The 16,675-nt window shown below is 42.0% G+C and overlaps 1 protein-coding gene across 2 annotated transcripts in view; it reads left to right on the top strand.

The window, feature by feature from the left end:
- The window catches only part of COL9A1 (collagen type IX alpha 1 chain), a 93,126-nt gene that overhangs the window by 48,159 nt on the left and 28,292 nt on the right, over nt 1–16,675 (top strand). For both annotated transcript variants that reach the window (XM_053381240.1, XM_053381241.1), the window contains exons 8-24: nt 1,763–1,837; nt 2,259–2,294; nt 2,398–2,460; nt 4,541–4,594; nt 4,922–4,957; nt 8,299–8,322; nt 8,523–8,576; nt 9,211–9,264; nt 10,406–10,438; nt 10,539–10,595; nt 10,930–10,983; nt 11,431–11,484; nt 11,940–11,993; nt 13,152–13,205; nt 15,201–15,254; nt 16,372–16,425; nt 16,549–16,602. In XM_053381240.1, coding sequence (XP_053237215.1) covers nt 1,763–1,837; nt 2,259–2,294; nt 2,398–2,460; nt 4,541–4,594; nt 4,922–4,957; nt 8,299–8,322; nt 8,523–8,576; nt 9,211–9,264; nt 10,406–10,438; nt 10,539–10,595; nt 10,930–10,983; nt 11,431–11,484; nt 11,940–11,993; nt 13,152–13,205; nt 15,201–15,254; nt 16,372–16,425; nt 16,549–16,602 — 864 coding nt within the window. The remainder of the gene's footprint in view (nt 1–1,762; nt 1,838–2,258; nt 2,295–2,397; nt 2,461–4,540; nt 4,595–4,921; nt 4,958–8,298; nt 8,323–8,522; nt 8,577–9,210; nt 9,265–10,405; nt 10,439–10,538; nt 10,596–10,929; nt 10,984–11,430; nt 11,485–11,939; nt 11,994–13,151; nt 13,206–15,200; nt 15,255–16,371; nt 16,426–16,548; nt 16,603–16,675) is intronic.

Genomic DNA, 16,675 nt, shown 5'->3' with positions numbered 1-16,675 from the left:
TTTATTCAGTTCAGTGCAGTGGGTCAGGTCAGGACTAAGGTATGTGAAAGGAGGTTCCATGGAAATCAGTGGAACAAGTTAGTCACCATTTAATCCCATAAATTTCATTGTGACCTAAGTTCATCAAACTTGGTCTGGATCCAACTCAATAGGTGGTTATGGATGCCCATGAGGAATTAATATGGATACGTTGCCCCTTCTTTAAGCAATCTTTTCAAAAACAAGAATCGGCATCATTAAAGGAGTGGCAAATGTAGGATCTTTTATCTGTGTTATATATATGAAGTGGGGATTCCAATCTGTGTCAGCCATTGTGAGTATGGAACCAAGCAGAGGTGGTAGTTATTTTGGATGATTCTACATAAAGTGGTACATCATTTTAATGATTATGGTTTTACAGATCTTAGCCATGTTTTATCTATTATTTATGAACACCTTTTCAGAGAAAATGAAAAGGGTTATTGGTGCCCAAGAAACTCACTGGTTTAGCATAGTAAGGATAAGCTACTTTTTGGCTTATCTGAGGAAAGCAGTCTTTTTGGCTTGTCTGAGGAAAGCAGTCTTTTTTAAAATGCCGTCTGAGAAGTCAGGAAACACAAGAATTATGTCTAGAACTGGCATTCTCACAGTCTGAAACTGCCTGGCAAATCGGTGCCCCTGCTTTTAGTGTCAGTTGTTCACCTTCTCCGCAAGAGGTGTGAGGGGAGCGAAAGGGGCCTGCTTAAAGGTTTGCTTCACAAAGCACCTATTGTGAAGTTAACGTTGCCTGGCAGTTGGAATTTAGTCATAAAAAGGAAACCGTGGAGTATGTTGTAGAACCTGAGGGCCCTCCCCAAAACTATTTTGGGGGAATATGAGGCGCACACTGAAGTTTCACATAGAAAGCAGCATATTTGAAAGGGATTTAGGAATGGTTGTTTGTTTTTTTTAAAAGTGGGGGGAGGTAGGTCCTATTTTTAGAAGAAAACTCTTACAGAAGAAAACATATTATACACAGGACCATGATGGGAGGTTTTTGAAACCTTCATCATACATGCCTTTTAGAATATGAATATGGATCTGTAGGAATAATGGTGATCTCTCTTGGTAAGATAAAGCATAGTGAATCCTGGGGGTTACTTGCAGAGGTCAGTTTATTTCCTCTCAAAGTTTATTATTATTATTATTATTATTATTATTTACAAAGGATGGAAATTGGTTGACATCTGATCCAAAGAGCACTGTTTTATTACATTTTATCACTGGTGTAGTCATGGTTGGGAAGTCGACTTTTCTCTTCAGAATGTATGGGGGAAATGAAAAGCAAAGTATGCTATTTGCACGCACACCTAGGGATCTCTGGAAAAAATCCAGACAAAACCACTAAACACAGTGATGGGCAAAATAATACATTTTAATCTCTAACTCCCAGATTTACAGCATGTGACTGCCTCCATCTTGAATTGTAGATTAACATAGAGTGTGGTCAAAGTGTTGGGATTTAAAGAGTCCTAATGAAAAACGGAACACAATTCAGTGGCACAGTTAAAGTTATCTGGGCATCGGGACAGGGAAGCTGAACTCTGGTCACGGATCCTGAGACTCCTGCATTGCAGGGGGTTGGACTAGATGACCCTCGGCGTCCCTTCTAACTCTACGATTCTGTGAATCTGTGGTGGCCCTTAACTGCTGGCTCTCAACTTCTACTCCTTCCCCCTATTTCTGGTATGATTTCTATGCCTCCCTGCTCCACTGTCTTAAGTGCTCTTTTATTTCTTGCCAGAGAGGCCCCCCAGGTCCACAAGGCCCCCCTGGCCCGCCAGGCCCCCCAGGAGTTCCTGGCATCGACGGCATCGACGTAAGTTTATTTTGTGCATAAAGCTGGACTGTCATCCCTGCTCGAGGAATTCCTCCCTGTAGCTGTCCCTCTGAGTATACAGTATTGAGCATGTGACACTTGAGTACGTCAACTCTCTGTAACCCACTGCTAGCCGGCGGAAGGAATTAGTTCCTGGGATTTTGTGCCAAGAATCTAAATGTGCATTCCAAGACTCATTTCACGAGGGGCGTGCTAGTGGCTTGAAGTAAATTGGCATATATAATGTGTTTCTTTTAAATTGCATTGGGGCTGTGTTCGATTAGTATTTATAACAGCGATTCTGCAGTCCTAGCAATCAGGGATTTCTTCTAAGAATATCTGAATAAAGCTTTTGCATATGGAAATGTGACAGGTTTAAAAAGTATCCTTACTTTGCCGTTTTCCTCTTCTATTCCTCTAGGGGGACAGAGGTCCTAATGGGCCCGTGGGCCCTGCGGTAAGTGGCTGATAGCTCTCACCATGCTTTTATCAAAGGATTCATAGGTATCTCCTCTCTTCTAATGCCTTAATTTTCCTCCATCTCCAATGCATTCCTGCAGGGCCCAGATGGTGAACCAGGTAGACCAGGTGTCCCTGGATTGCCAGGAATACCTGGGGCTGATGTGAGTAGATTTTCTTCTTCTTTGGGGGATATTTCCAAGTTGAGAGACGGTCCCTTCTGGAGCAGAGGCAGACAGGGGCTGGGCGTTTCTAGGGGAGTGGCGGGGGAATAGGCAAAGCAGCTGATGCACTAAGCTTCTGGGAGAGGATTCATTCCTCCCAGAATTCCTTTGAATTCAACAGGAAAAGTACTACGTGCTGCAGCGGCCCTCCTTGCTTAGGGCAGGGCATAGCAGTAGGAAAGGGAATGCAAGGCAGGGATCCAGAGGTTGCTTGGGTTGAATCAGCACCTGGCTCTGATCCATCTTTCCCCTGCCCAATGACAGTTTTGCAACTTGTTAGGACAGATTTCTGAGAGGTGCTAGGACTAGAGATAAATTAGGAGATGTATTGCACCTAACAAGGCCCCAAAGCCAGGTTTTGTATGTTCCTATACCTCATAATATTTTGTCTGAGAAAGCAAGATAATATTCCTGAGGTTTGTTCCCCACTTTACATTCCCACATTTCAAATGGGGTTTCTGATTTTTTTGGAAGAAACATTAGCAGATGAATAATTTCTTCCAAAACAATGGCAGAGATACAGATCTGATTAATTAATTGTACACCTGGTTATTGTGAGCTCATGAGAGTGAGCTTTGAGCTTGTCATATGTGGTGCCCTCCCTCCCTCTACTGTGTAGAAACCTATGTGGCACAGGTCATATTCTACACATGATTTTTTTCTTTTAATGGCAATTTGTAGGACATGCTTGTGAACTATGCAGGGTCGTCTTTAGCAGATACGGCACCAGGGTGCAAATAACTGCCCAGCACCCCCAAATTACCACAGATAGTGTTGGGGTGGCCGTAGCTGCGCACTGCCAGCCATTGGGGGGGGCGCAACTCTCCTCCATGTCGCTGCGGGAGAGTGATCCCCGCAGAGGCTTGGGAGGGAAGCTGCACGCCTGCCAGCCTTATGGTTGGCAGGGCGCAGCTGGCGGGCGTGCAAGGAAAGGGGAGGCCACTGGCAAAGCCGCGCAGCTCCCCCACTTGCTGGGGTGCCCCTGAGAAGCAGGCGCCCTGGCGTGACGCACCACTAAGCCCTATGGGAAAGACGGCTCTGGAACTATGCCCGTATAAAGACTCCAAGTTACATGGGAGGATAGCTGAGTCGGAAGAGCATGAATGAGACTCTCTCAGGGTTGTGGTCTTGAGCCCCACTTTGGACAATAGATCCTGCATTTCCAGGAGTTTGGACTAGATGACTCTTGTGGTCCCTTCCAACTCTGCATTTCTCTGATGTTCTGCATACAGCACTTTGTGAGCATGCAGAAATACCCTCAAGTGCATGCAAGGTTGTTCAGCAGAGGTTATTTCTTTTGGGCCACCATCTTCAAACCTCTTTCTCCAGAGTAATCAAAATGAAATATATAGGACTGCTGTAGTATAGGTGTTTGGCAAGATATCCAGAACCTTTTAAAGCCTTTTCATTAATTGTTGTTAATTCTAAATAATGACTGAGGAGGCTGCAGTCCAACACAAGTTGGGTGTGCTTAAGTCCATTTGTTTCAGTGGGATTCAGCATATTTTAGTTGTTGGGTTGTGGCCTAGTCTGTGGTGAAAAGACACAAACTGTATTTGGGCAGTTTGCCCAAATACAGACCTTGGGCAAACTGCCAAGTTCCCTGCAAGCACAATCCTGTGTCTATTTACTAAGAAGTAAGTCCCACCATCTTCAATGGGGCTTCCTTCCTAGGTCAGTGTGTTTACAATTGCAGCCTCAGGCTCAGGCCAGTTTGAATCTGGATAGCATCATATTTTGGAACTTTTTCTGGGACTGTTTTCACACTGCTTTCTCTTGGGGTTGTTTCCAAAAAGCTTCCTTCCTATGATGGGAAATGAATCCTACCACTACTAGAGGAAGGCAACTTTTGGATCCAGCTGCAACACTCACGTGCAGACACATGAATACATGTACACACATACATGTTATACTGAGCTGATTATCTTGTTTGGAACTTGGCACATTTTATAAACAGTTCCTTCTTGTGAACTGAAAGGTAATTGTTACTGTAATAAAAGTATATGCTTCGTTCCACAAGGGACTGACAGGCCCTGATGGATCCCCAGGCCGTGCTGGTCCAAAAGGACAAAAGGTAAGTTTAAAATCCATTATTAAGTTTTCTTTCAGTTTTTTGGCCTCAGGACTTTTTAACAGGACTTTTGTATTTTGATTTTGTTCTGTGAACTGCCCTGAGACCTCCTGGTATAGGGCGGTATATAAACAACAACAACAACTCAACAACACAGTCGCAAATATCTAAAGATACTTACTAGCTGTTGATTAGTGATTTTAATATTATGGAATATTATGGAAAGTTCCCCACTATGTCCCCCTACCTCCAACATGAAAACTTATTATTCTGCTCACTATATAACTGGTTTTAGACCCTCCCAGATAATACACATTTTATTTTTTGCAGGGTGAACCCGGGTTGCCTGGAGGCCGTGGACTGCCTGTACGTAATATATTTTTATATAGTATCTATTTTAAAAAATCAATACTATGAATTTCTTTTCAGCTTTAGAACAGTAAAACAAAGGCAAGAGGAAAGCAGAGTGGGGGAGGGGAGAACCAACCCTCTCATAATCCCTGAGGGAGTTTCCAGTCAGACTAAAATAACACAAGAGCATAGAAAGTAGAACTTCTATCTTGAAATCAGTAGAGAGCAGATTTAATTTCTTCGCCTCCTTAGCCTTTATATGCCAGCCTTCAGAAACTGGCCTTTAAAAACAACCTCTGTAGTATTTCATGGTCGAAATTGCTTGTGCTGACAAGATCAGGGGATTTTCTGATGAGGATCCGAAGGACCTTGTCCAGAGTTCTGGGATGGGGCTTTTTAAAAGCCCCTTCCTACTTCTGCCCCTCAGACTATTAAAAAAGACCCTGACCATTGGAAGTTGGTATGGACTCCCCCAGAAAAGAAGTATTATCAGCATGAAAAGCTGTGCTTGGAAAGGAAAACTGGCAGCCATTCTGTGCATAAAAACAGAGCTATTAAGCTATTGTCAAGTCTTATTTACAGATTGGCCTTATCATGATGATGTTTATTTTATTTTATTTTATTATTTTATTTTATTTTATTTTATTTTATATTTGTACCATGCCCATCTGACAGGGTTGCCCCAGCCACTCTGGGCAGGATGTTATACTTCTGTCATAGTTTTCACCAAGGAGCTCAGTGTTAAACTCCTTCCTTCAATTCTGTATTCACCACAACCCTGTGAGGTAGGCAAGTCTGAGAGAATGTGGCAAGCCAAATATCACCCAGTGAACTAATGGCTGAGTGAGGAGTTGAACTAGGGCCTTCCATCTCCCAATCCAACACCTTAACTGCGCCACATGGGTGTTCATGCTGGGCTTTACCTTGCCTTTATATTTGAACTGTACACACATATTAGAGAGACAGGAATCCAAAGAGTTCTTTGTGTGAGTGGAAAGTGTTTCTGTGCACAAGGAGAAAGGAGCTGAACAAAAATGGCCTTGGTGCAGAGTTAAAAAACAACTCACCCTTTATATTCCCCTGCCCCACCCATTTTCAAGTCATCGACCAGCATATTCAGGAGGGCTGGGAATGGGTAGCAAAATATACAGAAACAAATTAAGTGTACATCAAGCACTAGTTTACAATATATGAAAACTAATAAAAGATCAATCAAAACATTTATAGGATGTGAACTCCTGTGTAAACAGACACGTCTTAAACTGCAGAACTGAGGAGCCACCAATAAAAAGGCCTTCCTATATTGTGCAAACCAATGGGAGTGTTCCTCCCATTTCAAATATGCTCGTCTTTCTTTGGAATTGTGGCAAAGGAAAGGTTAAAGTCAGTTTCCCTACGTGCCACAGTACTGATCCTGCTTGGGGTCGCATGCAGCAACTATTTGCATAACAATAGGTGCAGACACTGCATTAACAATAACACACTGAAACATCATGTTTATTTTGGCCTCCAGAAACTGCAAAAACTGAATCCAGAACCCTGTAACTTCTTATGACTTCTGTTTCTTTCCAGGGATGGAGGAAGGGGTGTGTGGTGGCTGTGGGCCGCCCCTGGTGTCACCACTGAGGGGGGTGACAAAATGCCAGGTGGCACTCACTGTGGGGCCTGTAGCATGCCCAAGCCACCGCGTCTGGTTTGGGCATGCGCAGGCTCTGCGCTGCCCCCACGGTCTGCCCACTGCCTCCCCGCCAGCTGTAGGGTGGCTGAGTGGGAGGAGGCAGGCAGACTCTGGAGGCCCTGCAGTGCGCCCCGCCCCTTCCTCCACCACTGTTTTTTTCCTATTCTATTTAATATCATTTACATACAGATTACTCCCTAATTAAAATATATATGCCTAAAAAATCACTGTGGCTTCCAACGAATATTAAAACAATAGAATGAAACAAGGGAATTGTACGTATTTAAAGAAGGCAAAGGGACCGAAATAACCTTAGTGAGTGTTAGGAGAACATTCACTAAGAACACTTGCTCAAAAGTGTTCAGGGTGGCGTTGCTGCATTCCTTACGAGCCTTTGTTTGTTTGTTTTAAACAAAATAAATGATACATGGAGCTGTGGATAAATAGGAAAGCATGCTACTGCTGTGAGAGAAATGTTACCGACAGCAGTAACATGAGTGCAATACTGTTTGTTCATAATGAAAGCAAATTACTTTTGTTTGATAGAAGGCAAAATTAAAGGTGGCTGATGAGAAGGTTCCTACAGATGCCGGTTTCCTAGTGGAATGATTTAGCAGAGCATGCGGCGAATGATTGCACGGAATAGCTTGTGATAGCTGCTAATTTAAGCAAACTGAGTAGAAGAAAGTCACCCTGCATTTCATTACTTGGGGAATCAGAATAACAAAAAGAGAAACCAGTGGAGATGCAATATAGCACTGAGACATTTTAGGAAAGATCCAAGCCTAGGGATCTTTGGGGGTGATGTTAGCATATCCTGCACTGCCACCAGCTAGGCCTCACCGTCAGTCACCCAAAGGAGAGATTTCTCATTTAAAATGTTCTGATGTACAGCCTGGCACTCAGCTAGGGCCTGATGACTGCCACGGACACCAACTTAATTATCTCCAGGGCCTATGCAACCCAACACTATGTATCCTCCGCAGCATCAGGGCAGGGCCCCGAGTCACCAGACGATAATGAAGGCAGTGACAATTGCAGCTGCCTCACCTAGTGCTTCTCTTCATAGCTCCAGGCTGAATGAGTACTGGGTGACTGGAGCTGTCTTGCTTCCAGCGCTGCCACCTCCTTACCATTGCCCGTCATGGTTGTTGCCCCACTACCACCCATCTTTGCGCTTTGAGGCAAGGCCAACCACAGAGCTCCTTTCCCAGGGCCACCTCCCTGCTGCTGGCAGAAAGGTCCTATAGGTTTCCTCACCCAGCTTCTGGAAACCGTGCATCTCTGCAAACTTGAACAGAACATGTGCACTTCTGTTTTCTAGCATCGTTATGGCAGCGGCATTGAGCTTTTGAAATGTTAAGTTGTATCTTTAAGCCTAGATTAATCTATAAAGAAAATGGCTTGAATTGTTCTTTTAATAAAAAAGGTTATCTAAATAATGCTTGCATTCCAAGTGCATATTACAGGGAGCATCTACCTCAAAAGTAGTAAGCTTAAAACTTCATGAAATTGCTATCCATCCCAAATACCCAGAGAGCTAAATATAATGCTTTCATTATTCCACAGTTTGGAGGGGGTGGAATCCATATTGTTATTTGTTCACTCATTTTATTGTTGGAGTGCTATGAAGTTTGAATACTAAAAAACTAAAATGTGTTACATTTTTTCCCTTCAGGGTAAAGGTATTCCTGGATCTCTAGTAAGTAGATATTCACCAACTATCAGTAGCATAATAAAATAATACATTTTATCTTTAGTGCAATAGGTCTATTGGTAATATTTTTAAAAAATAACCTCTTAAGGTCAAGTTGATACTTCTGTTTAGAAAGCCATTTATCCCTTAGATAAGGGTGGCTGTTTATAAAGAGTTTAATCAAATCACTGTCTTTTCATATGTAGGGTCCTCCTGGTATTGCAGGACTTCCTGGTGAAGTGGGCAGAGTTGGGCCACCTGTGAGTATATATCACTGCATATTTTTTAAAAAACACTGATCTAAATTTTCATGTTAACTAATTAAATTCCCCATGCTAATTATGCATGTTTAGGAAGGATGTTTCCAAACAATGTCTGGCACATGAAGGCTAACCACGTTTACCTTGAAATAAGGGCTGGATAGCATGGTGAAAAACTTCCCAAATGGTGTGTGCGACTGGGCACGCAAATGGATTTCCATGCAGAGGTTTAACTGCATGGTGGTTACTTTTCAAGATTCTGAGTGGTTTTGTATGTAATAGGGGCTTTAGTGATGGGTGAATGGAGCATGAGGCATCTTTAGTTATTTCCTCCTCTTAATAGCTGCTATCATCTCTGAGCACTTCAGTAATAGATATTACCATCCCATATCTTTGCGATGTATTTCTTTTATGGACGAAACAAGGGATATAGATTACTGTAGCCTCTGTTCCTCCTGTCATGTAAAACTACTTTTATATTCTGTGCACCTACGAGTGTTCTAGAACTCTGAACTTAACAACAGTGTAAATGGTCTCCTCTGCGATTCTACAGCCTTATTTACAAATAAGGCCAGAACAAATATCAGATATGAAGCTCACTGATATACACTTGTGCCACCTTCAAACTATTTAGGGTGATCCTGGGAAGAGAGGCCCTCCTGGAGTGCCAGGCCCCCCCGGCCCCATGGTAAGTTCGAGATACTCATTTTATTATAGATTTATTAAAATGTCTGTTTCCCCAACTCTTTTGAAGTGTAGAGGGATGTTTCTGTGGGTTAGAAGTAGCATTACTTTGTTGTGACATTCCCTCCAGTGGCCACAGTTGACCTGGTACGGTACTGAATTTCAAAGCCTTCTGAGTAAAGGAGTACAAGAGACTTCTTTTCATATGTGTTTCCATTTATGCTGGTGGAAGCAGGTGGCGAGGTCTGGGATTATGCACTGTTTCTGGTACAGAAGATGCCCTGCTTCACCAGAGAATACACCCTTAGAGTTTGATGAGCCATTTCACAAGATTTTAGGGAGGTCTCAACATCCACCCGGCCCCCTTCTAAGTTGTGATTTGTTCTCTAGCAGTGTTGGAGGATATACAGATAACGGCCTATTTGTGCGGGGGTTATGTTCCTGATCTCCCCACCCTCACCCCGCACATCAGCGTAGCATGCATAAGCTCGTTCCGTCCCGCTCTGTCCCTTTTCCAGCCAATTCCAGGTCACTGTGATACATGGATGCACATCAGTTGAACGTGCGTAAATCTGACGTTGCCTGTACTATGCTCTTTGTACAGGTAACAGGGTAGATTGACAGGTCTGCTTGCAATCTCAGTCAGGTAACAGTCCATATGAAATCCACTCCTTTTAATCAGTTCACCTTTATGTTTGGTTACCCATCTACACGGCAAGGCAAAGAAAATAGCTAAATAGATAGGTTGAGCTCTTTTACAAGGTTGCATTCCAAGTGCATATTCTCCTTTGAGAAAGAGGTTGCAGAATGTCCCTTAACAAATGCACGAATTAAACACCCAGTGAGGACCCACCTTGCTGAAATGTGGTGCATTTTGGCATACAACCCATTGCTTTTAAAAAGAGAGATTGTGTATGAATGTGTACAAATGTCTGTCTACCTAGCCAACCACCCACCCACCCATCTATTACTCTTCTTCACATCTTTAGCAGAAGATACAGATGGCTTTTGGGGGCAGGGGAACAATGTGGATTGCTGAAATCAGAAAGTTGGGGACTGTGTTGAATCTGCCTTTTGTTCATTTTCCTGTTATGCTATGCCTTTAAAAACAAAGAACAAAAACTGTTCTATTAAATCTCCTTCAGGGAACAGTTGGACTTCGTGATGGAGATCCACTGGTAAGATATTTATTTTACCTTTTTGGATGAAAAAAATGCCTTTCTGTAATAGTTTCTCATCCTTAACTCAGCTTTTGGGTTTTCTCTCCCCCACTCCCAGTGTCCCAATTCTTGTCCACCTGGCCGGTCAGGATATGCTGGGCTAATGGGCATGAAGGTAAGAGAATATGTTGTAATTGAATATGTTGTAATTGTGATCCATATTGAATACATTGAGTTGCAGAAATGGAAGGCAGCACACAGAAGCCATCTTTCTTTCCCCCTCCTCTCATTCTGAAGCCCCCCATGTACCCCCTGAAAAGACCTTCAGAAGATTGGGGGGGACCTGCTGACCACCATAGGCTTTGCTATACATGGGGCTGTAGTGGGAAGAGGAAATCACCCAAAGTCAGGAGAAGGGATCTTGTGGGAGCTTGGTACATATCAAAATTTTAAAAGATAGTGATTGTTTAAACCTACTAATTAAACAGGGCTTTGCTCTTATGCTTTAGGGTCACAAAGGAGTAAAAGGAGAGGCTGGTGAACCAGGAAAACAAGGCCATAAGGTAAATGAAATAGAATACTAGGTTAAAATGATTTGGAAAGCCAATGGTTGAAAGAGGAATCATGTTTAATTTTGTTATGCTTTTAACAAACGAAAAGAACAGTAGGTTTCCTTTTAGATTTATTTACCCACTATTGCCACAGCACTTTTTTCTGTTTTAATCCCTAACAGCTTTGATGTCTTCTCCAATAAGGCAGTTTCTGCATGGACTTCCCTTCTGTGTAAAATATGTTTTGTGTACTGCACGTAGGCCATATGAGTTGCAAGAACACATTGATCAATAACGTTAATAAATAGTGCACACCCTCTCTTACAGGCTGAGGCCATAATCCTGACCTCATTTACATGGGAGTAAGCCCAATTGAATTCAGTTTGACTTACATTTGAGTACATGATTAGGTGTTAGAATGTTCTATAAACTAATTTGTTATTATTTGTACTTATTTAGGGCGAGGAAGGTGAACAAGGAGGAGTAGGTGATGTTGGCACTCAAGGCCCACCAGTAAAGTATTTCCTTTTACTTAGCTTTTTATTCGCATTCTGTTATCTCTAATGGCTATGTACAGGTGTGAGAAATTATACTATTTATTCCTTTAATCCACCTGCAAAAGATTCATTTCCAGCTGTTCAAACCAGGTGTGAACTGACACATTGAGATGACGCAAATCACAGCTATGTTGTCCTTTTTTTAAAATTATCATATGTTTAGATCTTTCCCGTCTGTTTTTGTTACGTAATGTTCAGTAGCTAGAGCTTTTTAATTCTTGATTTTATTAAAAGTAAACTATCTTTAAAATCTACATGCCTAAAATGAGAAGCACTTCTTATAATCAAGATCTGAAAAGGTCTTTTAAAAAAAGAAGTATATTATCCAAGGAAATATGGTATGAAAATTTGCATATACAGGATAACTCAGCTGCGCAAAACTGCATACTTACAATAAATTTTGCATTTCAGGGACCTCAAGGGTTAAGAGGTATAACTGGCATAATGGGACCCAAAGGTGACAAGGTAAGTAATAGCAACGATACCTTTATCATTTTAAATGATAACTTTATCATTTTAAAGCACAGGGGTGCTACCCCACAACACTGTCTGCTACTGTCTGGTACTGTGGGAGAAGACTCCTGTCAACCCCCAGTAAACTAGGTGGACCAAGAATCTATCTTTAGAAATGGAAAGCAGAATAGCTTATTGTCCATATATGGTGCTCCTCTTTAGCCTGTCAACTCTCTGGCACACGTGGATCTCATTTTCAGAAAACCAAATTTACCTTTCTGATTTTCAGAGGTGTTCATCAAGGCTCACCTTGAATACTTTGAATCTTTTATTGACCAAGAATGAAACACTATTATTATAGCCATCGTACTTATTTTATTGACTCACCAGAATTGCTATTTACTATTACCCTTCCCATTTACTCAAGTTGCTACATCAGATTAAATGTGTATATAAAGGCTTTTTCCGAGGTACCGCTTCTTGATTACATTACATATTCTCTTCTACTATTGCTGTTTCTTTTTGCTTGCAATTGTCTCATCTGTAAAGCATTCTTGCAGCAGTTCCATAAAGGACAACCTATTTTGGTTCAATTCACTATAATTCTGTAGAATAGCACACTCATATGTTACGTGCAGGGCATTGAGAAATAGTTGAAGAGCGAAATGACCTGCAGTGGAATATATTCAGAGGAACGGATCAATTGCTGCCCAGCATGATCCAACAGAGGCACAAAGGTTCAGTGTGATTTTGATGCCGACTTTATTTTGCAGCATGATTACCACTTTTCCGTGGTTAACTCCCAGGTTGCATTGGTAATCTCTGAATTTTGAAATCACATATGTTGCTAGATCTGATGGAGGTAGATCGCTGGCATCATAACAAGCTTTCATGCGATGGATCACAGCATGAAGGAAGACCCATATGTTGTGGAACCTCTTTATAAAGACCAGTGGAGTATAGTTCCACAGTAACAACTGCATAACAAATCCTTGGTGGTCATTCCAGCTCTTGACCTCAGGTGTAAAGAATTGAGGGTTGGAACGAAATAATGGCAAGTGTGAAGCTGCTGTCTGCCCCCTTAGCCTCAATAGAAAATACATGTGTGTGCAGAATATTTTAAAAGCTTTTATATCTTAATAATCCTTTGTTTGTTTGTTTTTACTGTAGGGTGCTCGGGGTCTTGATGGTGATCCTGGTCCCCGGGGTCTTCCTGGGCCCCCGGTAAGTTTCTTTGTCTTATCAGCAAGACCTCAAAGGAGGATTCACAATTAAGCACCTTAGGGCGGCTACTCTGGCATTCACATTTCAGGAGTGCCTATCTCAGTTTTCATTCTTTTAAAAAAACCTACATACAGTAAATCTCAATCTCTTATTCTCAGGCACATGAGTTTGGCATGTGTGGGGGAATTGGCTGGCCTGTAATAATAAATATATTAAATAATGTAAAGATTGTCAGGATACCAAAGTATTACTCGCCCACAGATGTGGCTGCATACTCTGTCGCTGCACGATTCATTGCTTTTTTCTTTTCCTCTTTGCTACCAGCCTCTGCTGGGAATGAGCTGTTGTTGTGCTGACTGTTCAGTATAGCTAATTGGATCATTCAGTTATTCCTGATGGGAGGGATTGTGGCACATTGGTAGATCACATGCTTTGTATGCAGGGAGTTCCAGGTTCAAACCCTGGCATTTCCAGGTAGGGCTTGGGTCGACTCACTGCCTGAGTGATGAGGAGAGTTGCTCCTCATCACTGTCGCAGTGGTGAGCTGGATGGACCAATTGTCCGACTCAGTACAGTGGTACCTCATTTCCGAACGTCTCCTTTGACAGACATTTCGGTTTTCAAACACCGTAAACCCAGAAGTAAATGCTTCCGTTTTTGAATGCGCCTCAGAAGTTGAAAATGCCTCACGGCTTCCGCTTAGTGCAAGATCCTGAGGCCTAACTGTCGGCTTTTGGGTTTTCGGTTTTTGAACGTTCCAGAACTCAAAACGGTTTTCCGGAACGGATTGCATTCGAAAACAGAGGTACCACTGTATAAGGAAGCTGCCTACATTCCTGGGTTGATGCAGAGATAAAACAGAATTTCCCACTCCCAGAGGAGGATCGCCTGCTGTACCTCTGCATGTCATTATACTTGTCTCACCTCCTTCAGAGGTACTCTCAGAATAGTGTCTCACACAGAAACAGAGTGGGAGAAGTGAGGTCAGCCAGAGCCCCTCGTGATCTTAAATTGGGGCCATCTTTTATAAAGTTAGTTATTCCCACATGGGATTTTCATACAGTCCATGTGGAAACATCAAATTCAATTTTCTCTGTTCTTCAAGCAGATAGCAAGAATGAGTTTTCAGTAGTATGAGACATTGGGAGTACCTTAAATGAGGTGTTTATGTTTGTGATGCATAAGTATAAAATGATGATGGATATTTTGTATAAAATAAGATAACATTGTCTTTTATGTCTTCACATGTAAACGTAACCATTTCATGACCGGCTTATTGTTTCAGTTGTGTTTTAAATTATGAGCCCTATTTCACCTAGGAAATCCTTACTGAGGGTGCAGTAAAACTCCTGAAGCAATTGACACATGGCTAAAGAAGACCAGAATTCCAAAGCCCTACTTTCTGTCTGTCTGAATGATTTCTAGGCTGTCTTTCAATGTAAAACTCCCACAGCGGTATGCAATCAATAATTTAAAAAGTAACAGTAAAATAGTGTACAAAACAAATATATAAGCACAGAAACTACAGCCATAAAAACTAATAAAATCTAGTAGAGTGCCATAAAACCAGAAACAGTTATCAAACATGCTGAAATAGCTACTCAAATAAAAAGGAAAACATATTTGTTTGGCTCCCAAAGAACAAAAGGTTTAGTGGCTGGCAAGTTTCCCTGAGGAAGTCTTTTATATATATAGATGTGCTTCCCCTGTATGCATTTATAAGCTTTTGGGATTTACAGTAAGCTGAAGATTGGCTTGGCTTTGATATTTCCCCGTCGTCCAAGAATGAGGGACAATGACACACAATCAATTCACCCTTGTCTAAGAAATGGCCCTTCTTGACCTGTTATCTTGAGGCTTACATCATAATATGCAGTTACAGTAACTCTTTAGAAACATGGGAATTTACCTTGCCTTTAGCCATCATCGTTCACATAACTTTTATTTAATTATGACAAGGAATTGCCAGTTAATGTGCTTAACATCTCTTTGCAGGGCGATCAAGGACAAAGAGGTTCATTGGGAGAGGCAGGCCCCAAAGGCGAAAGAGTGAGTTCTTATTGAGTTCCAGTGGATGACTAAGTAATAATGTACCATTGATACCACAAAACTACCAGGCCCTCTGCCTGGTTCCCTGTAACCTCACTTTTCGAGGTGAGGGAACTGCCGGAAGGCCCTCAGAGCTGGACCTCAGTGTCCAGGCTGAAGGATGGGGGTGGAGATGCTCCTTCAGATATACTGGGCTGAGGCCGTTTAGTGCTGTAAAGGTCAGCACCAACACTTTGAATTGTGCTCGGAAACGTACTGTGAGCCAATGTAGATTTTTCAGGACCTGTGTTATACGGTCTTGGCAGCCACTCCCAGTCACCGGTCTAGCTGCCACATTCTAGATTAATTGTAGTTTCTGGGTCACCTTCAAAGGTAGCCCCACGTAGAGCACATTGCAGTAGACCAAGCGGGTGATGACTAGATAACCAAGGGCCTTGTTTCCATACAATGCGAGCCTGACCTTGGGCCTTGGGCTCGAACACTTCCCATTCTCCTCCCTTCCTCCCATGCCACTGGAAAGAGGTATAAACAGCGATTCAGTTTCACTTTCTATGATTTCTGGCTTGTTAGATGTGAAGCAGAAATTGTGGTGTAAAATGAACTCGGTTGCAAAACAACTCAACTTCAAGCCATGGGTTAGGAAATTAGTTTGTTTTAATAAAGTAGAATTTATTTTCAACCACAGTTTCTGTTTTATATGTAGCAACAAGCTTGGAATCATGGAAAGGGAATAATAAAATTGTAGAGTTGGAAGGGACCAGAAGGGTCATCTGTTTCAATTCCCTGCAATGCTGGAATCATTTGCCCAATGTTGGGCTTGAACCCATGACTCTGGGATAAAGACTCTTGTGCTCTACTGACTGAGCTATCTCCAAGCACAAATGTATTCCTCTTCCAAGTGGAGAGAGGAAGGGGTGTCCTTGACCACGTAGCATTACATGTGAATTGCCCCATTGTGTGCACGAACATCGAAATAAAATGGGAATAAGGTAGTTTAATGCTAATACACTTGACTTAAGTTATTCAAGAGGAGGCATTCACCTTGCTTCATTCAAGTGTGTGTCCCTTAATATCACTATAATGTTCAATATGCTTTAATTTTCTTCCTTTTTCTTAGGGTCCTGAAGGTGTTAGAGGAATTAGTGGTCTTCCTGGGCCTAAAGGAGAAAGTGTACGTATAGTGTGATTATTATTAATCGTAGCATTTGTAATTTACATTGCTATCATGTATTATGAAACAAGTGTGATTTACATAATGGCAACGTATTACAGAACATGTTACTTCTTTCTCAAGGGCTTACCGGGAGTTGATGGCCGTGAAGGGATCCCTGCCATGCCAGGATCAAAGGTACTTAATTCATCGTGCTGTTTAATTTATATTTTCAAAACGAACTGCTCACTTCCATATTGTGTGGATTAGG

This window comes from Podarcis raffonei, chromosome 3, assembly GCF_027172205.1.
Source record: "Podarcis raffonei isolate rPodRaf1 chromosome 3, rPodRaf1.pri, whole genome shotgun sequence".
Classification (NCBI taxonomy): Eukaryota; Metazoa; Chordata; class Lepidosauria; order Squamata; family Lacertidae; genus Podarcis; species Podarcis raffonei.
Note: the sequence above shows the minus strand (reverse complement) of the source record. Positions and strands in the feature narration are given on the sequence as shown.